The sequence below is a fragment of the Lathamus discolor genome, chromosome 3 (assembly GCF_037157495.1).
Source record: "Lathamus discolor isolate bLatDis1 chromosome 3, bLatDis1.hap1, whole genome shotgun sequence".
Lineage (NCBI taxonomy): Eukaryota > Metazoa > Chordata > Aves > Psittaciformes > Psittacidae > Lathamus > Lathamus discolor.
The window spans coordinates 24931005-24956231 of NC_088886.1; the positions used below are offsets into that span (position 1 = coordinate 24931005).

Below are 25227 nucleotides of genomic sequence, written 5' to 3' on the forward strand. Positions count from 1 at the left end.
GGGCCGAGGCGTGGCCTGGCGCGGCCGCCCGCCCTCCCGTCTCCCGCGCCGCGGAGCCGAGGGGCCGCACGGCTCGGCCCGGCCCGGCCCGCGGCGGCGGCGGCCGCTGACAAGGCGGAGCGGCGGGGGGACTGCGGCGGCGTGGCCCGTCGAGGCGCACGGGAAGGCATCGAGAATGAAATTGCTGTGGAAAGCTAAAATGGTAACCGGTTGTCCCGTTCCCCCTCCCCTACCCGCGGGGTGCCGGTGTCAGCGGGGTGGCCGGGCGCGCCGCCCGCTGCTTCCCGGAGCTTCGCTGGAAACGCCGTGTGTTAATCTCCTTTCTGCTCTACCTCGCTTCTGAGTGATGCTTATCTTCGCGAGTACCTCTGTGTGTGTGCGCTTACAGAGGATGAAGAGAGAGGTCCGGGGGGGAAGTTGGTAAACCCCTCAGAGAAACTCAGATGCATGTTTTCTGTCCGCCTTGCAGCAGCTTGCGCTCTTTTGTATGGTCAATAACCTAGGAAGTGAGGAGTCATTGCAGCAAATGTTCGGTTAAAGTTTGGAATACTTTTTTTTTTTTTTTCCCCCCATCTGCTTTCTATTATTTGTGAGTTTTAAAGCCTCGACTCTGGAAAGCTTTTTTTTTTTTTTTTTTTTTTTTGGAGCTTGAAATAAGAGGTTTTGGGAAATCAAACCACAAGCGCTTTAGGTCGCTCCTGTCAAAAGAAAGAAAGGGTTGCTGTATCTTAAATGCTTGTTAGCTTCAAAGTTTAAAGGCTGTCTGCCTAAGTAATTCAACAGTTTTAAAAAGCGCAATTCCTTCCATAAATGAAAGGCCAAAGAGATTAATTGTTTTAGAAAAGGGGAGAGGGGGAGGGAGGGAGAGAGAGGGAAGAAAAGGCTGCTAATCAAAACCAAACTATTTCCTTAGAAAAGACTTTATACAACTATTTAAAATATGTGCTAGTCTAGGAAAAACAGTTAAATGGAAAGTCAGGGTGTCTCGATACCACAGGAAAGGACAGCTTGCCAAGAATATCTTCAGTATTCCCTCAATCTAAAAGTATCCTGTATTGCTTCAATTGTTTCTATTTACTTTGTGCAGCCCGTTTTGTGCCCTCAAATCTGCATGAAGCGGTAGAGCACCTGGTATAGATTGTGGTTAGCAGAAGAAGGAAAACGTTCCTTTCTCTTTCTTTCCCTTTTTCCTGGCAGAGCACAATTCAGGATGAGGGTGAAGAGGTAGAAGAGGGAGCTGTTTACCATGTCACCCTGAAAAGAGTGCAGATTCAGCAGGCTGCCAACAAAGGAGCAAGATGGCTAGGGGTAAGTAAAGCTGGCACAATGTCATTTTGGAAGGCTGCTCATGGACTTTGGAGCCTGCTCCAGGGAGCTGAATTCCACATGCTTTGTTAGGATATTAACTTTTAGCACTGACTGCTCTCACTATTTAAAAAAACGCCAAACCACTGAAGCAGTGAGGAATGAGCCATTGAGGCAGGTGGGGCTCCATAACGCTCACGAATGTTTTTCCCATAGGAGTCCTTTATTCAAGAAGGAGAGAGGAAGAGACCTTCACTCTGCCTCTGGAGTTGTTATTGGGATAGGTCACAGGAAATGCAGCCAGGAACCGGAGTTCCTCCATGCCTATGTGCACCGGAGGAGGCCTATAGAGACTGTATCTCCACATCTTAAATGACTGTGAAGCTTTCAGAGCCAGTCCTCAAGCACCAGGTTTCTTGCTCTACTGATGGATGACATAGACTGCTCTTCCTTTTAGTCTTAATCCAGAGAACAGAGAAATACTATGCTCCTTTATAGCTAGTGCTGCCATGTATAGTTAGCCACTGGTTACATGTCAAGAGTGGATTTTAGATACATGGGTGGTGTTGTTTTTTCTTTCTGCTTTCATTTTTTTGGCCACAGCTGAATTTCTGGCTCTGGGTTTGTTCAGACAGAGATTGATTCAAAACATCATTTGTCTCAGGGTTCCTTTAATCCTGTAGCATTGGGTGTATAGCAGAACGTATTCTTCCAAACTATAAACAAATTGCCATAGAAGGGTGCTTTTAAATACTTTAAAAATTCAGAAAGGGGAACAGCTGAAAAGTACCAAATCTATCATTAAATATTTTTGTGTTTCCTTAACACTGATATTATTTGATAGCTACCTTTTCTGAGAACTTTGTGGTGTTTTAAAAATAAATTTTGAATGGTTGTCTCGAACTGCATATGACTGCACGTTGGCTTCTAAACACCTTTACAGTCACATACATTAGAAGGAAGCTTCTGTTTGAGAGTTCCATCAGAAAAATGTTACAGAAACTTCTAACCTGTTAGAAGTTAGGGCCTAGCCTTCTCCTGGACTTGAACAATATGTCAAAACAGAGGTTTTAGCTTGTTTTGGCTTTTGGTGTGGGGTTTGTTTTTTTTTTGTTTTGTTTTGTTTTGTTTTGTTTTCCATCAGTGACTTCCTAAAATATGGGTTGAGATTTAAATGGTGCCTGGAAGCATCAACATTTTAGGAACATGCAAAACCTCAAATTTTCTGTGAGCGTGCTCCTGCTCTCCTTTATGCCCTTCTGAGCCAGCTCTGTGATTTCTTTTTTATCTTGCTCCGAGGTCCTAGATGTTCTGGGTGATTGTATTTTCCTGTGTAACCAGCAGGCAAGGACTTGACTGATCATTGTCCTTGCTGCAGCTTGCTTTTTGTTTCTTAATTTTTACCATATGTTAGTCCCTTTTGGCTGAATCACACTCTTTGGAATCAGGTTCCTGCAGCCTGTCCTGACTGCCCAGACCAAGGCCAGGGTGTAGTCCTGACTGTATGTTTGGCAGAAGCAGAAAAGCAGTTCCCAAGGAGCTGACAGGCTCCGTACAGAAACCAGGTTGTACTATTGTCCGCTCCAAGTGCTATCTTGCCTGGGGAGCTGTTTTGGAGAAAGAAGAAAGATGGGGTGTGCTCACATTGACTTTGCATGGTGGAAGATACCTGTCAAATACTGGAGACCCACGAAGTAGATACATAGGAGATTTCAGAGGAAGCTAAATTACTTTACCTATAGATGTGTATATGGCTATCAAAAAGAAAGCTTTGGCATCTCATTCAGCTTGCCTTTTGATTTTGCATAGGCTTTTTCCTCCTGTTCTTTCCTTCAGCTGTGGGCATAGTAGTACCATATAGTTCTGTAGCTTATTAATGACTTCTTATGGAATATTTTTCTCCTTACTTCCTGGTTCAGGCACAGGTCTCTGCTCCAGGGATATCCCAAGTAGCAGTCTTCAATGCAGTCATCAGCTGGGTAATAGACGCTGCGTGTGGAACAGACATTCAAAAATGAAAACTGAGCTTACTATGAATTTTAAAAAGGAAGCCTGAAAGATTGCTATCTTTTACTTTCCCAATTCCAAATACAAAATGTATAATTAGAAGGGTAACTGGCTTTGTAGCACAGTGTCATGCTCTCAGTTGAGTTTAAACCTCTCATTCCAAGCTGTCAAAGGGTGACAGCTTGGCAGTGCTTTAATCTTGCAGAGTAATTAACAGTTAAGGTTGTAGGGTAGTTCTGCAAGGCCACATGGAACTAGAAAGACACAGGCAGCCTCCCTCCCTGTAAGGCTGTGCAGAGGCATCTCTTGCTAATGGTAGTTATATTAAGTGGAGTAACAAGAACTAAGGGAGGCCTCTTGAGTAAAAGTTGCTGGAGACTGCAGTGTTCTGTTTTGGCACAGGTTGTGTGTGACTATGTTTCAGAATCTCATAGCTAGCCAGTTTATGTATGAAAACTTGCCTTTGGTGTACTTTCAGTTTAGCTGTGATATAGAGGAATATATGACTTCCTGTGCTATCATTGATCTCCACTGAGAATTCCTCCGATAGCCAGGATGCCTGTCTTTTTAAACTAGGCTTCTTGGATGTTAAAGGTTCTCCCTGGATTCTGGTATCTTAACTATCTTGCTAACATCACCAAATACTATCTTGCTTGCATTTTGAAGAAGTAACTGAAAAAGATAACAAAAGAATCACCTTGCTCTGCAAAAAACCCTGGCATTTTGTTTCTGAATGCTAGATCTAGGTCACTTGTTGGGTTAAAGAGTTGGCAATGAACATGGCTGTGTGTTGTCAGAAAGCCTGGGAGTAGCAGCATACAGACTGGACTGAGATGCTGTAAAGGGAATAGCCCTGGAGAAACCATTAGTTCTACAGTTCGGGTTTTGATGGTTTCATTTAAGAAACAGGCTGGAGCATTGCGAGCATGTTAGTCATGCTTGTATGTGATCTTGGGAAAGCTAATTAAAAATATGTGTGTAAATGCATGCTTTGAACTTGCATCTTTTACTACTGCTGTAGTAATCTATTCTATAAATAAATAGCTTCCTATAGCCAGCACTGTAAGGGGGTATATAGCTGTGTGATGAAATGAGCACAAAGTGATCAGATCATGGCCTGTCCCCTTGAAGAAAATGGCATTACCTTGTGTGAAAGTGGTAAATGAATGCTAAGTCAGTGTGAAACCTGCTGTTGCTTGTCTTTATGCAGCCAGTGTGTAGTATGTTCTAAACCAGAAGCAAAACATGTGTGATGTCTTAGTGTTACCACCCAGTAATATATTATCAGAGATTATGTATAAGACCTTTCTTTTTTTTTCTCTCTCCTTTTTTTTAACACCAGAAAAACTGTGTCCCATTTGTGTTTTGAATGTTATATTCTTAGCAGAATGCTTGGACAGCAGCAAAGCTGCTTTTGTCCACTGGATGTGGACCAGTTTGATAGACCATTCTTTGAGCTTTGAGATGATCCTCTAATTATGTTTTATTTGCATACTTTCTGTGTCTCCTCATAGTTAACACAGATACATCTAGACCTAATTCCTGAAGGGATGAGCAGCTGACCAGTAGTTATCTCCAAGGAGTAGTCATGCTTTGCCTTGCAGTCTCCCAGAACCTCTTTTGTCCTTGATTCACCCTGAAAATGCTCTGTTTTCATGTTCAGTGGCCATACAAGCTCTCAAGAAGTGACCTGTAGTTCTTCATGGGTGGTATGCTAGGATGTAGGGTTACATTTGTGCCCGAATAATAAAGTCTGTGTTATGTTAGAATAAGAATTCTATGGAGATATATGAGGAGATGGGTTTCTTCTTTTTTTTTTTTTTTTTTGTTAATGAAATTTTAAATGTATAGTGAGGAATTCTGTGGTTTTGACACAGAAATCCATTTGCTGTTTATGAAATCACTCTACCTTGGACCAGAATGAACTCATGCTAGGGCCTGAATACAGCTGCACTGTAGTCCAGTTCAGCACCATGCCACCAATAATTTAGGGACCAGAAGGAAAGTAAAAACTTCTAAGTGAAATGATAATGATCTTGCATTCTTACAGCAACTTTCATCCAAATAACTCTGAAAGCATGGCCACAAATTTTCACATAGACCGACTATGTGAAATATGTTGTAACATAGCATAGTACAAAACTATGATTTGGGTGGGGCTTAAAATTTAGCAGCAGTGCTGTTGCCTGGGATTTGGTAGAGTTCCTCTTTGTTTGGGGAGGTGGGAAAGAGAAGAAGAAAAAATGATTCTGGTACAATGTGATTTCAGAAAGGCTGGGTTTTGAGGTTGCTGAAGAGTTTGAAGCATTAGAAAAAGGGAGAGATGAATTAGTTGTTGAAGTTGCATGGTTATATTTATTTAGTGGCTTCATAGTGCTATCACATGGGTATCTTCTCCACACGTGACATGTATACTGCAAGGAGCCGCTAACAATACAGAGCAGCACATTGACACAATTTAGGACCAGAAGTGGATCAATTAAAAACACTTGGGGAGAAGACCCGGATTTCTGAGAGTCCGGAGATCTGTGAACGCATTCACAAACCATGCAACAGCAGTTGTGAAAGCAAGCCCAAATATTAAGCTGTAGTGGGGAAAAAAGTAACACTTAGAATAGAAAATACTATTAAGGGGATTACAGTAGCACCTCATTCATTCCTGATGCTTGTTCCCTCATCTCAAAGGTAAAAAACCTAGAAAAGGGATCCACAGATAGGTAAGGATTGCTGGCATTTGAAGACACTGAAAAGGTGAGGACTGTTAAATCTGTGTCTTGGTGCAGCTAGGGTTGATGTGCAGGTTTAACATCTGTTAAATACTCATAGGATTGAGGCTTGATACTGGCACTGAATAGGAGGCTGTAGCGAAGGCATTTAAACCAGCGAGTGGAGAAGGGATGCTTTATCTCCAGGGAGTATTTGGTGCTTTTGAAAGCAAGGGGGACAGGGGAAATGTATAATTTTATGCTGCATGTAATGAACCTGAAGGACTTACTCCTGGAAGAAGTAATAGAGTCCAACTGAGCCTAGAAGGATTCAGGAACGATTAGACATTTCTATAAATTATGAGAAAAAATGCATTAATGCTATATGAGATTTAAAACAAAGGACATGTAACTTTTTGTGATTTAAGTATAAAACAAACATCTGCAGCTGAGCAGAGTTTTGTCCTTTAGACTGGTGTGTTACAGGTGTTACTTCTTCACCTTCCGCTATAGCATCTGGCCATTGTCTGAGGGAAAAACTTCTAGTTTAACTTAAAATGACAATTATTATGTGTTGCTGTTTATAGAGTCCTGATTTCAATTTGTTTGCAGCCAATATTTAATGAGGCAGAATAGGATTGAACACAGGCACTCATAAAAAGAATCATGAGAGCTTTAATGTCCATAAGATGTCAGGACATTGCAGCATAGTATGGGAGTTTGTTGTGGGCCTGTTTTCCAGCAGTCCTGCAATCTCCTGGTCAGTGAGAACTCTGGATGTTCAGATACTCCTTTTTTGTGTGTGTGTGAAACAAACGTTTGTGTCCTCGCTGTTTTAGACTCTGCGAATGTAGGAATCATGTGGGTTGCCCTTTGCTTTACCCCATTCAACTTCATAACAGCCACTTTAAAAATAAAGCAGCTAGAACAGAGTATGGTACTCTACATGTGGTCTCATCAGACCTTTTATGCACTGGAAGAATAATGTCCTTTGACTTACTTTGGTACCCTTTATTTATGCTTTGCAGAACTGTTTGCTTTTTGTTGCTGCTTCCAAGTGTTGTTCTGAATGATTTAATTTTCTGCCTACTCTAACCCTTCAGATCTTTCCTCTGGTGTGTGCCCTGCTGCGACCTTTGAGGGTAGTACTTTCGACAGACTGTTTTGCTGGCCTCTTATATTTCTCGACATTTAGTTGCATAAGCCATCTGTTGCCCATCAGAGTGTAGCTACCCTTTAGCAGCGTTGGCATTGAAATAAAAGTTCGGCAACCGCTACATTAGGTGTGAAGCTTTCTGCCGTTTTGTGTGGTAGCAGTCGTTACCCTTTTGCTCTGTCAGGTTACTGGGTTGCAGTCTGATGGAGTTTTTACTTGTTCCTCTTTGCTACCAATTTGTGTCCAAATACCGATTTATGTCCACATTTCTGTGGTCGTCTCTGTGTAGCTCAGCCCTCCATCAGTGCAGAAGTTACTGCATACTGCAAGCACCACTGAAACTGGTGGTGGTTGTCCCTTTGTCTCCCATGACTTAAAGTGAAATCTTCACTGAGAATAAACTGTTTGATCCAGGTGATATTGAGCACATTAATTATTATGTGTAATGGTTGTGTCATACAAATTTAAGGATAATTATGATACTGGATTTAGAAATGTACAGCAAGTCAGGAGTCCCGTGTTCAGTATTCTTTGGCTAGTGACTCACCCTGTAGCTTAAACTGACCAGTTTAACTTTTGAGTGTTTCATGTTCTCACCTGTAATACACTCACTATTCATTTTCGGATCTAGTGATCTGAGGAGCGTAGAAGCAAACTCTTGTTTTGACACAAATGTAGGGTGTTCACATATGTCAGAGAGAAAACTCTTCTGCTCTGCTGGACAAGCAAGAAAAGTTCTGTAGCAGAGCAAGATCCTCCTGATATGCCCTGTGATTCTGTTATCCAGTCTTCACTGTTGAAATCTGGGACAGCAATATACTCTGCTGCTTACAGGTGCAGAGACTTGGCTCTTCTAATCCCTTCTGTGAAGAGAAAGGGTGTTGGATGCGACACTAGAGTTTACCTCCTTCCTAAAACATTCCAGCAGGACCCCAAGGATGCACCATGCAGCACGTGGAGAAGCGCCTCTCCTGTGGAATGAGTTGCTGTACCTGAGTGGGTTGCAGTGGCTTTCAAGTTCTTCGTGAGTCTCCAGCACGTGGCCTGTGGACTACAGCTAGCAATGCAGCTACTGTGCCACAGTGGCACCAATAAGGTGTAGGCATTTCAAATGCTTTTGCGGAATGATCCTGTTATTATATTCTGTTTTTTCACCTGTTTCCCTTTTATGTTTCTCCCACCTTTTTGTTCAGAAAGCTGTTTAAATAATTATTTTCTTTTCCCTTTCCACCCCCTACAGTGCTTTGTACAGTTATCTTTTCCCTTGTGAAGGCTCAACCTTTCTCCTAGTCTTTAACTGTTTCTTCCTTTCTAGGGAGTCCATGAGCTCTATGTGCAAGTAAAACAACATGTTTTTATTATAAAGTGGCATTTTATATTGAAAGGTCTCAGAATGATTGAATATGGATTGGCTGACAGGTTTGAGATGTGTTCAGATTATCATAGCTATTGGGCTTTAAACTGGAGACTTGTGATATATCCCATATATTAGCTTAGACTTCCTGGTATCAGTAGCTCCTTCCAGCTCTTAAAAATCAGTGATCTAGAATTCTGAGTATCTGTATATCCCAAAGCAGAAATAGATTGTCACATGCTTAAAAGTTATCTAGGGTTTATTTCCTCCTACATATAGTTTATGCCTCACGTAAACTTGCATAAAGGCTTGCATGCATTGAATCATATTGAGTTTCTCTTTTTGACTCGAATCAAGCGCAGAATGTCTTTCAGTTGTTTATAGTATTCATGTGTATAGAACTCGTTAGATGAGGTTCATAATGTCAAAGCTTTATTGGTGTTGGGATGCAAATGACAAGTTGGTACACTATTCAGGATTAACTGTTATCCTCAGAGGTCCATTTGGAAGTCAGTGTAAATATTACATGCAAATGCAACAAGAAAACCATTATGAAGATAGGCCCACACATCCTTTGTCTGTTTGTTTCATTTGTAGTAATCTCTGGCTCTACCTGCAGTGCGTTTTGTACTTTTAGAGTAGAAATCCTTTAGGGCAGGGATGGTCTTCCATTTTGACATGGCAGCCATTGTGCTGCAGCTGGAAATGTTTCATGAGTAACAATAACGTATTTCATTTGAAAGTCAGATCTTATGCTTTTGCATCCCTCCCATTGAGTGCTTCAGATTGATTTTGGCTGTGCTTTCAGTCTGCTGGCTCCCTGTGGCATACAAAATGTGAATGAACTCTTGCACACTTACTTAACCATGAGGCTTGCATTCTTTATGCAGAACCAGTCATTTTGCTCAGAAAACACCAGGTGGCCGTAAGGTTAGAACAGGACAGAGAACAACGAAGTTATGCTATTAATGGCTGATGAGTAATTAAATAATAACCCCTCATAAACCCTCAAAACCAACAACAAGACAAAACCAACTTAGGCAGTAAACATGAACAATTTCTGTTTTATCTTACAGCCTGACATTTTTTGCTCTTTCTTCCTCCCTTACTTGTAAGCTATACTTATTTTGTATTCTCACTGAATACTTCCACATACTTATGTGTGTGTTTTGATTTGTGTCCATTGACTAAAGATTGAAGTTCAGCTGAACATAGTATTCTTGAATGTCTGCAGCGGGCTCTGTGCCAACTCATGCAACCTGTGCTACTTTCTGCTCCATCAAAAGAAATGGGTTAATGGCTGGGTGCTGTAGTTACAAGAATGCAGCAATTTGTGTACGTATGCGGTATGTTTAGTTGCCATATGCTTATGCAGTTTGTCATAGAACACACAGAATTTGTCATAGAGAATATCCCTATAGAATTAACACAAGGATGTTGCTATTAAAGGTGTAGTACATACAGACGTTAAAGGTAGACACTCCCTTTCTCTCTATGTGTGTATGTATACAAGAGAAGAATCCTAAGAGATTCCTAAACAGGTGCCCTGTTATGTCCAGATAATATAGTAGAAATACAGTTTGACCTGAACTACTGCTTGAACTAATATTTGTGGACTCTTTCAGCACTTAAATCAATGTTCACGTTGGTAACTCATAATATTAAGTAACATTAGTTTAGTATAACTTCATTTTCTACTCGGGCCCCACCCTGGAGAGATCTCTTAGTTTTAAAACAAAGGGTAGTAAAAAGCACAGCCATTGAAATGAAGTTTATAATGCAGCTTAAGTATGTATTCATGCTGTGGTCCTGAAAGTGGTTACTTACTGCTAAATTCTTTGTTTTATAAAAGATTAAAAAATCTTGGCAATAAAGATTGCTCACAATACTCATTATGAAACATGGTACAACATTTCCTGGATATTTTTTCTTCCACAAAAATACCTTATGTTTCAAGTTCAGTTTATTTTAAAATCTGAATCAGTCTTCTGCAAAATATTTTCTTCTCTGTCAGAATGCATTTAATCTCCTCACACCTACAGTTTTCCAGCTATTTGTACTATTATAATCTCTGGCTCTTGTGTTGTTTACACTGAGTGCAGTAGCAGTTTACACTGATTTTTCTGAGTCAGTACATTTTTAATTTCTGTGTACTGTCTGATCAAGCTTTACAGTGTAAAAAGAAAGCCAACAATATGATTAGGGTGAATAAAAGCATTTTGGGTTATGTAATGTGCATTCATGCTACTATTATGCAACAGAATAATTACTTGTGGTATCCTTAAATCCATTTTGAGTTCAGCAGTGTTGCTTGCTGTCTCATACAGGACATTCTTTGTTTCTACTGACTGTGCAGAAAGTGATGATGAGCTCCACAGTTACCCTCCTGGAAGAGGAAGAAAATAGCATGACTTTTCACAGGAGCAGTATCACAGTTTTTGACTACCAGCAACACACATACTGGTGGAAAATGGTCTTCAGGTTTCTAAATAGTCAAAATACAGTATTTTCATGTTGACATATAATTTTCATAAAATGGTGTGACTCTTGCCATATTAAATCTGTCTGTTATTTGTAATATCAATCATCCCTTCTCTTTGCTATACTTGGCATTTAATAAAAAATATCAGCATATTTTGTTTTAGCATTTTTCATGAAATAAGCATGGCAAATGGCTTTGCTGACCAGTGTTTCACAAACAGAATTTGTATAATAACTTTTCTGTGATATTTTTTATTCTAGATATAGAGTTGTCATCTTTAGCATTCAGCTTATAAATATGAAGGTAATTGCAGATTTTCAACTTCAGTGCAGTGGTGATGTTATTGGGCTAATACTATAGCAGTATCAAGTGGCATAAAAATTCAGTTGTAGTGGAAATAATCCTGTGATGTCTAGTCTTTTGCCAAAGTAATCAAGGGCCATTTAACAATATGCTGATATCCTCAGCATAAAAAGGACATGGAACTGTTGGAACAAGTCCAGAGAAGGGCCACGAGGATGATCAGGGGACTGGAGCACCTCCCGTATGAGGATAGGCTGAGAAGGTTGGGGCTGTTCAGCCTGGAGAAGAGAAGGCTGCGTGGAGACCTCATAGCAGCCTTCCAGTATCTGAAGGGGGCCTATAGGGATGCTGGGGATGGACTTGATTCTTCATCAGGGAGTGTAGTGATAGGACAAGGGGTAATGGGTTGAAACTTAAACAGGGGAAGTTTAGATTGGATATAAGGAGGAAGTTCTTTCTTGTTAGGGTGGTGAGGCACTGGAACTGGTTGCCCAGGGAGGTTGTGAGTGCTCCATCCCTGGCAATGTTCAAGGCCAGGTTGGTCGAAGCCTTGAGGTGAGATGGTTTAGTGTGAGGTGTCCCTGCCCATGGCAGGGGGTTGGAACTAGATGATCTTGAGGTCCTTTCCAACCCTAACTACTCTATGTTTCTATGATTCTTATTAGGGAGGTGGCAGGGGATGAAATACTAAAATTCCAATTACGTAGTTATTTCAGCATAAGTGTTGAGGTGGATGAGATCATGAGTCGAGTCTTGGGATAAGGATAAAGCTTTCACTTCCAAGGCAGACTATGAGTTATTTGTGGGCTTGGATGATGACTTTAGCAGCGGTATTTTTTGTATCTGGGAGGATATTGATGTGGGTGGTGTGGGGAGAAAGGTCCAATTTTGTAGGCCTTTGAAATCTCGATTAGTTTAAATTAGGTGAAAATATTTTTTGTAGAGGCCACAGTGTTGTCAGATGTCACTGAATCAGGTAACCTGTCTTGTAGCTTATACAGTCTGCCTAGTATAAAGTTCTTTAATATTTGCATACAAAAGGAGTCCTGGAAGGACAAAAAGGAACTAATATGTGCTTTTAGGTCAGCCTAACTTACTGAAGTGCAGAAGGTAGGTTATTACCTCTGTGTGTTCATATTTGTTAGAAATATTCTTAAAGTTGGAAAGTTGACATGGTGTTAGGCATTTTTGCCGTACTTCAGAGTTTAGCTAGCTCTTCTGTAGGAGATTTACGCACTAAGTGAATTCCATTTACACACTAAGTGAATTCCATTATGTGTATTCAATGTGGCTGTTTACAATACATATTTGTGTGTCAAATTTGTTAAACAAAAATCCCACAATGATTTTTGGTAGTGTTTTCAAAGTATTTGCTCATATGTGGGTTTGTACTACTCTTTGCTTGCTGTGCCCTTAGTTATTGGCTTATGACAGTATTCTGCAATCGCTCGGTAACAGTACAAAAGCTAAGGCCATGTGAAAGTCTCTTAGGTCTCGTATGTTGAACCCTCTGGTTTCTCAACCCTATATTAAGATCTAGACTGACTGGTATTGTGTGACACTGGCAAGTGACTCCTCCAAAGATTGTAAAATAGGTGAGGAGGACCTGGGAAGAGGTGTTCGTGTTGGTAAAACACAGCTTGTTTCAGGCTTCCAGCAGACCTTAAAAAAAACTGAGCTGGGATCTGGCCTTTTGAGCTGAATGCATGTATTTGTCATGGTTTTAGTTGCTGTCTTTAGCTTCCGCTGACTGCTTTTTGCAACAAAACTGGATTGATTTGGTGGCCTTCTACGTCTTGAGTCTAATGGACTCAGTGTAGACATGATATTTCTTAGTTTAATGGAGTACCTGTCATCTATAGACTCTGAAGTGCCTTATAGAGGATGTCAGTATTAACCTTCCCTTCCATAGATGGAGAATCTGAAGTGTACAGAGGTCTTGCATATGGCTCTACCACTTGTGGCTACTATCACTGTGGCTTGAATTTCCAGAGTGCTAAGACTCTCTTGAGCCACTTTTGAGGACCTCCAAGGAGGGACTCTTCTTCCTGCAAGGCTGTAATCTGAAGGGCCAAACTCTCTACCATCTGCAGTTAACAGTTGTTCTGCTTGATCATGCCATGTTTTCAGGTAATCGTACTTGAAGCTTGCGTTCTGTATGTAAATATAGCATCGGCTGTGCTGTGAGCTTGAACTATTCCTCATATGAAAGGCACAGTATACCTATCACTGCATTCTAGTCAGGATCACTGAAAGCTATTGACTGTTTCAGAGTCAAGTGAAATATCTGAGCTGTCTGCCACCTTTTTGTACTGTTTTTGCCTGCTCAGCACCCTTTCCTTTCTCCTTTATGGTTCCTAGTAAGTAACTCTCGTGGAAACTGTAAGCAGGCTTTGCCATCTATGAATTTCCAGCACAGACTGGAAGGAGTGAGAGAATGGCAAGGAAGAGAAGATAAGGGTTGTTAGCAGAAACAGTAATTATTATTTACTGTTTTGGGGGCACAGGACTGGCCAACTGCCTATTTTCCTCTTTTAGGGACCCTCAATAATCCATACCTGTAAAAGTTTTTGTTAGTTTTGACAGTTAATCATGGACTGTTTTATGCAAATCCAAAGACTCTGTGAAGAGCTTTTCCTACATGGAGACACTATGTAACACTTGTCTCTTGTGTAACACTATGTGACGTTTGTCTTCACGAGTCAAAATATTTTTGCAAAATGGGCTGATTTTTCTGCCAAAATGGGCAATAAAACCTGCTTCCTTGCCTTCGCTTTGGTGCTCTATTAACTTGACTTATTTAGAGTATCTATTTACTGCTCAGTTTGGTGATTGGACATTTGGTGTTCTTATGCATTGAAGAGAGGAGGAAGCTGAGTTTTACAAAAGTAATTCTCTGATATGGAAGGGCTTTGGACAGATATTTAGTATTGGACACGTTTGCTGGGTTAGAAGAGTGTTTCTAGAAAATGTCATTTGATGATAGCTATTCCTCAAAAAATGCAAGATACACATGGCTGAGTGTCTTACCTGACTTACAGGTTTCTGTTTCTTACTTTTCTGTTTTAAATTAGAAACTAGCTGAAGCTTCAATGTCTGACTAAAACCAAAACAATGAGTATTTATACATACTGACGTATTATGAAAATAATACATCTCTGGCACGTTTAAGAGAGACCAAGATTGTGGTGAACTGTAGAACTGTGAAGCATGACAAAAATGAGAAGGGTTTAGGTTGTCTGATGTTTCAGGCTCCATGAAGAGTAAGTCAGACAAGAGAAGAGGGTGGGAGGGCTTGTCTTGATTTTGTTAAAAGTCTTTCTAGCAAGAGAGGTGGGAGTCAGTATGAGAAAGAACTGTTTGTAGGTAAGAAGCAATGAAAAGGTAAATGCATAAATCATACAAGATAAGAGATGGAGATTTGGGGCTAAGCTGTTAGGGCATTGCTGCATAGTGAACTTCACAGAGGACTTGATTCTCACTGAATAATATGGCTGCATTCTTTTGGTGCGCAGACGCTTCTAAGAAGTGGGACAAACTCAGAGGAAGAATTTGTGTTCCCATGGCTGAGCAAGTTCCATTTTTAAGAGCTGGACAATGCCATTTTAATGTAGACCACTTTGAAAATTCAGTTTCTTGATGCACCTGCCTAAACTCCTTTAAATGCATGCAGTGGGAAATGATGTGTAAATTAGGCTTCTTTACTTTTGCTTTGATTCATTTAGAGCTAGTCCCATGTAATTCACTGATATCCAAATGAGTCTAAATTTGCATAACTTCAGAAGGTGTGAGAATGCATAGCTCAGCACCATGGTATGCATGTTGTTTCTCATTTTCTCCCAGAGCAGCTTTAACTAGCTGCAAGATGCCTGAGTAAAAGGGTTCTAACTGAGCAGCAGCATTTGTGTAAGAGGCTTTTGCTTTTGCTTTTTTTATTTTTTATTTCTCTTAACCTCTAAATCTGACCTATAGCTTTTATTACTGCTTGCCAGATCTTCAGGCAGATACCAGTCGGGCTGTGAGCTGTGAGGATTGGTCCTGGAAGCACTGGGTTGCTGCCCAGAAAGGTTATTTATGTTGTAAGAAAGAAAAGGGTGGAGGTTTGGAAATCCAGGAATACCCCTAGCTGTCAGATCAGAGGAAAAGTCATAAAGTCGTTTTGGCTTCTGAGATTGGTGCAGTCAACATGCAGAATTCTGATTTTTCAGCAACATCCAAAATAGGGAAATGGGAATTCGCGCAGTGGAGACAGCTCCGTAGTGATTTCATTTCCAAGTGTACTGTACAATAAGCGCAGCACTCCTGCAAAGGCAAGTGTCTGTGCTGCCTGGAGTCTGCAGGCTGCAGAAGATGCTACCTCTGGCCACCCAAATCGTGCATTTCAAGCCACCGTTTCCTAGACTGGAAATTCTACTTTAAACTGAGTCCTGTCTCATGCGAGGTGTTTTCCAGGCTGGCAGTTCTGCAGAATGGAGCACAAGGACAGTGATGGGATGCAAGGCTCTTTAAGTACTACCAGCATTGCAAACTGATTGCAAGAGGAAGCATCGATGAGTATAGCTGGGGACCTTTGCTAGCAACAGTTAAAATACTTCTGACTTCATTTGATAAGCTTAGTCCTGTCACTGCTATTTTCTGTGTGGATTATGCTATGGAATCTGGTTGTTCTTCAAACAACTTTTCTGTTTCATCTGCCCTGCTACTTTCTTTCAGTGATGTGTTACTGCATGTTAAATGGAGGTTCTTCTTCTCTTAGATATTGCATCTGGCATTATAGATGCTTTTATTTCTGGAGCTTTTGAAGTTACTCATTCCATTATTTGATTTATTTTTTTTTCCCCTCCCTTCTTCCCCCTTCACCCTCCCAAGGATGAGTGTAGTTAATTAAAGGCTTATGCTAGAGAGTAGTGTGTGGAAGCAATGTCCAAATAATAAGGGTAAAATGACAGAAAAATCTCATTCCTACGTTCAGAAGGTTTAAGGTTATTTGCATTTTCACAGTCAGGCAATCGGTGAAATGAAACAGTCATTCTTGGTTAGAGTTCCTTATTTTGAGTTAGATTATAAGTTACTGCACTTTAGGCAGTTCTATTCCAGCACAGGGTGTCTGTCCCTGAAGTTAATAAAAACAGCTAGAGTGGAAAACTCCCCATCTGGAAAAGCTGTAAGTTTCCAGGAAAGCGAAAAGCTTTTGAAGATCTGTCAAAATCAGTCGAAACTGTGTTGCAGAGAGACGAGTTTCACTATCTTGAGACTACATTTGCGGAATTCCGGAATAAAACAAGTCTTTAGTAAAGTGGTAATGTTTTAAATGACTAAGCCTGAAGAATATTTGGTATCTCATCTACTTCTTCTTCATCCCAGTTGTTTTCTTTCAGTACTTTATTCCAGTCTGCCTAATGAAAAACTATTACATTGGTTTCATTCCACAATTCTTGCTTTCAGAATCTCAACAGATAATATTTGCATTGGAAACAAAGTGCAAACCAGTGGGGTTTTTTTGTAAAAGCAATAGTTTTGAGTGGTATTTATGAAGTAGTGGCTGCAATTCTGTATGTTTCTATTTGGGCAGCAGCCTTCTTTTGTACTGTTCAGAATTTGAGCTGTCTTCTTTGGCTTTTTAATCTTGAGTCTCTGCTCCCTCTTGCTAGGATGTATCGTTAATTTAGGAGATGGAAGAGTTTCTAATTTATAATCCCATTGAATGTCACCAGGTAGCATTTGTGCCTTTGGCCCACGGGGCTGTGGAATACAGGTCTGTATTTTAGCTTTCAAACTGAGTGAAATACCTGGCAGCTTTGGGACACATGCAGGTTCTGCTTCATTTTCCTGTCATTGGTAGGCAAAATGGCCAGAGATCAGCGTCTCTTTTCCAGTTTTTGCAGAGAAGAACTGATGGGAAATGGAGATTGGGGTATTGAAGGTTGCACTTGGTATCTCACCAGATCCATGAAGGAGTGTTGCATTTACACACCTAGTAACAAGCTATGTTGGTAATAAGCTGCTTGTAATTTAGGGCATGCTTCCTCAAACCCTGTGTTAGTGGCCACTGCAGAGAGAAGACGTCTGTTGGATATTATACTGATACTCATATCTTTTCCTCATCCTGCAATTGTGTGTGTGGCTATCCTGCACTTTCACAATGCCTTGATGAGTCAGTGAGACTGAGTGTGGATTCAGGAGCCAGCCTGTACAGGGCAGGGTCAGGCCCTTGATTATAACCAGCTTGGAACCAAATTATAGCTCCTTCAGTACAGGGCATCTGCAGCTGATGTTGGAGTCAGTTTGTGTTTGGAGGAACATTTTAGTCTGAATGTGTTTCAGTCTGCATGGAGCTCTCATGTTTCATCAAGAGCTGTATACATGGGTAAGGTTTTGCTCTGCAGAGCTGCAAGATGATTGTGAGAGTGTGCCCCTTTTAAGGTCCAGCATTGCAGAGAATTAGTAAAGATACTAGAATTACCCTAGATCATCAGTACCTGCACAGCCTCAAAAAACAACGACTTACAAGATTATACCTCAGTTCAACCTTTCTACGTTTGCTTTTGAAAAATGCTATCTGGTTGGAAGGTATTTGCTCATTAGTTACACTTGCAGATTATCAAAGCTATCATCTGTTGCCTGAAAAATCAAAACAGTACTGTTTAAAAATATGAAATAACTCGGGCTCTAAAATGTCATATCTGTTTGTTTATGGTTAGCCTTGTGAAGGGCCAAGAAAATCTTACTGAGGCCCTGAGATATTGGGGTCTGACATCTTTGATAGACTTCTGGACATGTTGAAGGAGATGAATAGAAGGTGCTGGAGAGCCTTTTCTGTTATTCTGATGCACAAAATGGTGTAAAAGTTATGGTGCTGTTAATTGGTACCATGTAACAGTGATCACTATGTGCCACTGTCAAAGCTTGCAAAGAGCTTTAGAAACATCTTTTAATAGCAGTATTCCTCTGAGCAGACAGCACAAAAGCAAGCATTAAAACTCGCTTGCCTTTGGGTAGCCTGGTTATGTCAGTGAAGAGATGGCCTCTTGATTAAATCCAGACAGAGCAGTTTCCTGCTAGCATGCTAACTCAGCCCACAATGTCTTATTCTGAAAGTCTGTTATTGACCTCATCTGCCAAGTCCTTTTTCCTTTTAAACTTACAGGCAGAATTGCTAAAATAATACCAACACAAACAGTCCCTAAAAATTTCCTAAAATGATTTCTAGCAGTTTAACTGACAAAACTCAGTTTTTAGATTTTGAGAGTTTGGGGTTGTTTCTTGTTTTGTCCTCTTAAAAAAAAAAAAAAAAAAAAAAGAAAAGGTATTTTTTAAACATTCTCCCAACATGATGTCTTGGGGAAGTTGCAGTGTTGCAATCTTGGACGCAGATTCTACCCTTGTTTGGTGCAGTCACGTAAGTGAATGAGAGTGTTTTTTTACACGCACTGAGTAGAATATGGCTGTAAGTCAATACACTGTGAGTGGGGCAATCTGTTGGAAAGAACATTAATAGTTAAGTACAGTGGTGTTGACTTTCTTCCCTGTTTGAAAGTGGTTGTGTTGTCTAACTAATAATACAAAAATGTATTTTTAATTGTAAGATGAAAAGTCAGCAATAAGGTGGTTCTTTTGGGTTTTTTGGTCTTTTTTTTTTTCCAATCAGGGTTTGCTTAGGGAAAATTTGAGTGGAGGAGATATATAGTGGTAGTAGCAATATATCCTTTTAGTATTTCTGTAATGGTGGTGTTATATATGTTCCAGATACACCTTTAAGTCAGGTATGTAATAGATTATACACTTCTAAAACAGCTTTCCGATCCATGGAACAGTATTTTGCAAGTTATCCTGGTGAAATTGGATTCTTTTCCTGTGGGTTTGCACTGGGATAACAGTGGGGTTTGGTGCAGTAGCACTGTGCATTGCCTTGTTTATTTGTATGGGCTCATGACACAAGGCCAAGTTAGTTTGCAGTTTCACAGTCAAACAGATGTAAATCAGCAGTGCTTCCAGAATTTGTCTTACATCTTGCGCACAAGCTTGTTTTCTCTTTATCAACTGGTGTGTTTCTGCAGCTGTGGGGTGGACAAGGGTGGGCAACTAGTCTGGGTTAAACTTGACCCAACCGAGTGAAATGAGTCTGGCTTGGCCACTTTCTAAGCCCAGTTTGCTGTAGCAGGTGGGCAGAAAAAGGCCTCTGGGCATGGCTTGTTTCAGTGACTTAAACTCAACTGAAAAATGTCATTTTGCAGTTGACACGTTGCTGCAAATTTCCTAGGACCTTTGCTTACGTACTGTGTCTACACTCTTTATGGTCTGTTGACAGGGCCTTGTGTCTTTATCCTACAAGATGTTCCTGATCTTCCAGGGCTTCCTACAGGCACAGAGGCACTTTTCTGCCAAAACATGCCTGTACCCAGGCCCACTTATTGTTAGGAAGTCAAGAACATTGAGGGATACTGATATTATTCCTGTTTTTTCTTTCCCTGTCTAGTTTTTGGAGGGTGTTTTTGTTAAATGCAGACAGCAGGTTGTATTTTAATGACTAAGATAGACTGCTGTGTGTTCATACCCAATGCAAGTTTATTTCCTGTAGTATTTTTCTACTGATGTATTTAACCTAAAAAGATTTCAGTTGGGTTTTTTTGCCACAATCTTGAAATATTTCATGATGGTCTAATTTTCCCTTTGCATAATGCCATTAATCCTAGCTAGGTACAAGGCTTGCCTTAAAATACCTTCTGAACACAGTAAATGTGAATACTTCAAAAATTTATGTAATTCTTTAAGATGACCTTTCAGTACTTTATTTACATAAATTGTAGTGATGTCTGGGGATTTTTGAAAGGGTTTTTCTTTTCTCTCATGGTTGCAGATGCTCGAATAGGCTCAAGCCATTTCCTTCTCTGGAGGAAAAGGCTCTTTTTCTTACTGGAGTTTCATTGCTGCTAGTGATATGCGGTTATAGTGGTTAAATAGTGATTATTCATGCCACGTATTTGTATCAAGGCAAAAGCGCAGATGCGTCACAGCACATTTTCCTCAAGCTGACGATGTAGTACATCGGTCGCTAAACAGCAACAGTGGGAGGGGAACTGCAGACCTCCCCCATGCTGCCTCTGTAGAGTTCAGCCTTTCCTACATCAGTGGTCTGAAAGTTCCTTCCCAGAGACAGCCAACTCAAAAGGTAGAGAGGAATTTTCTGTTAGGCTGCTCTTGTTGATGTTTTCATTTATAATCCCATTTTTAAAGCTTTTTTATCACACCTACTTAACAAATAAGTATTCAAACTACTCACAAAAGTCATCTTCGGAACTGCCCTCTAAATAGTGGTAGAATTGAAGGGAATGTTTCTAGCTGCTTCAGACTTAAAGCAGGATGTAAGCCTTAAAACCAACTGCTGTTGAAAATGCACACACCCCCCAACACCAAACCCTAGATTTGTTGACAAATATTGTACCTCCTGGAAACCGTGAGAGAAAATGGAAATGTTATAATGGCACGTCTGCAAGATGACTTTGATAAACTCCTTGCAAAAGTACGATGAAATGTTTCGCATCTGGATGTGTTCATGACCTTACGTTCTGTGTGGTGAGCCAAAGTTGGTACTTTCAGCAAGGGAATCACAAGTGCCGATGCCGCAGTTGGGGTCAGTTGTCATGTGTATTCAGAAGTTAAGTGAGACACTGGATTACCGCTGTTGTTCTCTCCAGTAATATTATTCTTTGTGGGATAATGGATATTCTTTTAGATACTAATACACGGTAGGATCGTAAGATAACTTGATAGCAGTCAGGCTATACAATCTTACGTGGAGCATGCCTGAGAAGTATCTTAAACTTACTAAAAGTGTCTGTTATTTGATAGAGCATTTGGTGTTTGGAGAGCCAAAATAATTTAGTAATTAAAGATGTACTTATTCCTGTGAAAAGATGGAATTTAATCTGTGTTTCATTGTGAAAGCCTGGACAGGGATCTGACTTGTGTCTGATTGTTGTGCTTTGGGTTTTTTTCGACTTCGTAGGTTGAAGAAGACCAGTTACCTCGAGAACACACTGTCAGCCAGTATGAAACATGCAAGATCAGGACAATAAAAGCTGGAACTTTGGAGAAACTTGTGGAGAACCTTCTGACAGCTTTTGGGGATAATGATTTTACCTACATCAGTATCTTTCTCTCAACATACAGGGCTTTTGCTTCTGCTAAGGAAGTACTGGAACTTCTCCTTGACAGGTAAGAGCCAGTACAATGAATGAAAACTAAGCCATTGTTTACATGATAGGTGGATGTTGTCAGGAATTCCTTCCATTACATTTAGTGCGCATGAACTTACTAACCCGATGGACAGATGTCACTAATACTGCAAATTCCACAATTTCCACATAAACATGAAGCGCATAAAGGCATGTTGCCCACATCGTTAGTCTCATTCAAAGCATAGTCATCAGGTAGAGAAAGTGTGCTGTCTGACTGTTAAGAAACAAACTGGGACTGACACAAGACAATTAATATTGTTCCCCCCCCCAAAAAAAAAGGACCCAGAATGCATGGGCTGTAAAAGAATGGGCCCCAAAGTATCTAGAATAGATGCTTATGTTTTGCTGGATACTGCTATTTCCAGACCGAATTCTGCTTTTCGGGGACTGCTGATTTGAAACAAGGATTGTACAGCCATAAGCAAAATTTGACAATAACCTTCCGTTACTTCACATGAACATGCAGTCATAATTTTTTAAGGACAGACAAGAACTGCTTTAGTGTTCGTTAGTATAGAAGAGCAGCATAAGAACTCACAGGCTTTAACCTTGGCTCTCTCCACTAGGCAGATAAGGAACCAAGGCATAGATAAGTTACCTGTGCTCTTCTTTTGTATTTGAAAAGCAGTATAGTACTGCTTGCTTTAAATGAATGTTTTGCGGCTCAGTTCATAGCAGTGTTGAAATGCCTAGCTGCCAGGCCTGCTGTGGTTTCTCAAGTGTAGCAACTTCCCAGTCAGGGAAGAAGTCAGATGAGGAAAGAGCAGCCATCCTGGTGAGCAGACTGTACAGCGAGGTTTACTATGGTGAGCTTTACCTGTCAGTCCATACCAATTCAGATGCAGAACATGAGGAGCAATAAAAATGGCATATATGAAAGAATAGAAAAATGTTGAGGAATTCCTTCTTCTGAGCGGGTAATTCTTTGTATGCCTTCAGCTTTGGATTCTAAATTTTTGACATACGTATCTTTGAAGAATAAAATAGGAAAGGACATCAAGTTTGCGTGGATTCTAATAACTTTAGAGAGGAGCTGACTTGCCAAGTGACAGTGTGTCATGAGATCTCTTGCTGCCTAAGCATGTTGATTGCCAAAGAGAATCCAAGAGCTGTATGCATATAGGCAGTGACTTTCAGCCAGTACTCTTTCATGTGTGATTTATTTTACTTACTTTCATTAAGATACTTTTTAAAATGAACAATTCTGAATGAATAAAATTTGCATCTTTTGCAAGGACGCTTTGCCCCAAGCGGCTATTTTCAGTATCGTTCCCCTAACACTGCAGTTTTTCTTGCTCTGCACTGGTGGGTTGCCAGACTGCTCATTTGTGGTTCTTATGTGTTAATTGATGTGTATCTGGGGATATTTTCTTTCTGTAAATTTTCTTTTCTGTGACACCTTGCAAAGAGCTCAAATAATGTGAATCAGTCATTCAAAGGTGGCTCTGAACTGGATTGTACACAGGAAGCTTTTCAATTAAAGGCACTTAAGTAGTCTTAAGACAACTAATTCTGTCATATGTCCACTTTAGATTGCCAGGAAGCGTATTTACGTACATTCCTCAACATGGTCAACGTAATTTTGATTTTTAGTAGTTTCCATTCTTACTTCCCTCTTATTGAGGTGCCTCAGGAATGCAAACAAATGTCCTACCTGAGACTGCGTCTTCATTTTAAAACTCACTGTCCAAACATGCCTAGAGCTTTTTGCAACAGGCCGCACCATGAAGACCCTCTACTGCCAACAGCTAATAAACAGTGAGAGGAGTACACTATGATGCAAATATTTAGGAGGAGGGAGCGTACTGAGGTAAAGTGAGAGTAGGTTTTAAGTCACAGGGACAGTTTTGGAATTCCATGTAAGTTTTCACATGTCCATATTTTTACACTTTTATATCTGGTTGTTTTTTGCTGTTCTTAGGAGGCAGAAGCCTGTTATGCAAAGAGCAATTCATATATCACACTTACTTGATTTGTATGATTATGAAAGTTCCCATGCATCTGACAAGCAGGTTTAGAATCTAGTATCAAATCTGTTAAGCTGGGTAATCACCAAAGTGCTGTTTCTGGAGAAAAGTTCTTGGTGCTGGAAGCTGTTTTGGGTCCTTGGTGGTGGGCTGGCTCTTTGGTTGTTTCAAAGCCCCTGGTCAGGACTAGGAAAGGGGTCTTGCAGCTGTTGGGATGGTTTGTTCTGTGTGCTTCTGCACAGAAGACTTTGTGTGTCCTGTGTATAACAGGATAGGTGGTTATTTCATGTGCAAGTATCTGGAGCTCTTGGTTGCATCACCTGGTTGGATTCAGTAGGTGCTCGTAGGGATTCACTAGCCATTAAAATGTTCAAACTCTGTTAGGCTGCACTGTCCTAAGGATAATGAAGAAGTCACTTGGGATTCTTGCTTTTGCATTGAAATTTGTAGAGTCCTCTAGAAAACTGTTCTGTTTTCTTCCCATATCTTCCCCTAGTGAAAATCATAGCAAGCTAAAAATAGAAATGTTCCAAATTAATAAAACATTGAAATTATAAAACCAGATAATCAAAGATCAGGAATGTGAGAGGCGGAGAAAGTCAAGATCTTTATGAAATTCATCATGTGCTTTAATTTCTATATTGTTTTCTTGGAAAGTATGTATTAATAGGATTATAAAAACAGCCTGAAGAAAGTACTCGTTCTCTCAGAATCAGTGGTCATGGGACACTTAAACTCTCTGGGCTCCTGTGAAAATGCCAGCTGTGTGCAGGAAAGGTTTCTGTAAATTGTACAGCTGGTGCAATTTAGCTCAGTTAACTCTGCAACCAAGTTCTTAATATTTTCATATCTGGGAATTTCATCTGTCATATTACAACTGGATTGTAGCACAAAAGAAATGGCAAGTCTGACTTGAGTCTTACATTTTCTCAGGAGTTTATCAGAGGAGAGAAAACCAGCCTTAATTGGAACACAAATTATGCAGGCAGGACTAAATGAGCTTTGAAATGTTTGAATAAGCCAGTTTAAAAGGGATTTCATTTGAGCATTCGAGGAGGAATTAACAAGAAAATAGGTGTCCTTTTCTAAAGCTGATGTGCTTGTTTTTCACTGCATTCTTGGCTGCTGATTGAGGGAAAGGATCTTGGGCCAGACTTGTGCACTGCTGAGTCCTTGTGGTCTTCAAGAGATCGAGTTCCCATTGTATTGGTTTTTGGTAATGTGCTGGCATGTTAGAAGCCCTGCTTTAAGGAGGGATATCCTCTTGTGGTTGGCGTTGAAGGCAGGAAGGGAGAACAAGAGAAGTTTGAATACTGCAGTTCTGCTTCAAACAAATAGCCTAAATGATATTTATAGCAACATTTCAGGTAAGTTTTGGTAGTCCGGTTGTTTAGGACAGCAGCAAGTTTGGAGCATATTTGACTCAAAGTCAGCCCTGCCTTCCTGGTGTTGCTTTAAAGAGGTGAAAATGTCGGAAGAGGGCAAGAAAGCACAAGGGAAAAGTTTCCACAGAATAGAGCTCTCCTTTCTGAGCCCAGTTCTAATCTTACTGGCTTGTGTGCCTCTTGAAAGAAGGTATAATATCTCCCTCAGCCAAAGGGCACACAGGCTGCCTGACCTTGTCACCATTACCCCCAGCCTTTTACAATGAATGATAGAATCCAAAGGAAATCCTAGGAGGTCACCACTTCCTTCCCCTCTCACAAATCT

The 25227-nt window shown here is 40.5% G+C and overlaps 1 protein-coding gene across 2 annotated transcripts in view; it reads left to right on the top strand.

The window, feature by feature from the left end:
- The first annotated feature begins 35 nt into the window (after positions 1-35).
- Positions 36-25227, top strand: part of LOC136011803 (ral guanine nucleotide dissociation stimulator-like 1) — a 70249-nt gene continuing 45057 nt past the window's right edge. For both annotated transcript variants that reach the window (XM_065674188.1, XM_065674189.1), the window contains exons 1-3: positions 36-202; positions 1198-1308; positions 21319-21527. In XM_065674188.1, the coding sequence (XP_065530260.1) occupies positions 176-202; positions 1198-1308; positions 21319-21527 (347 nt within the window). In that variant the 5' untranslated portion in view covers positions 36-175. The remainder of the gene's footprint in view (positions 203-1197; positions 1309-21318; positions 21528-25227) is intronic.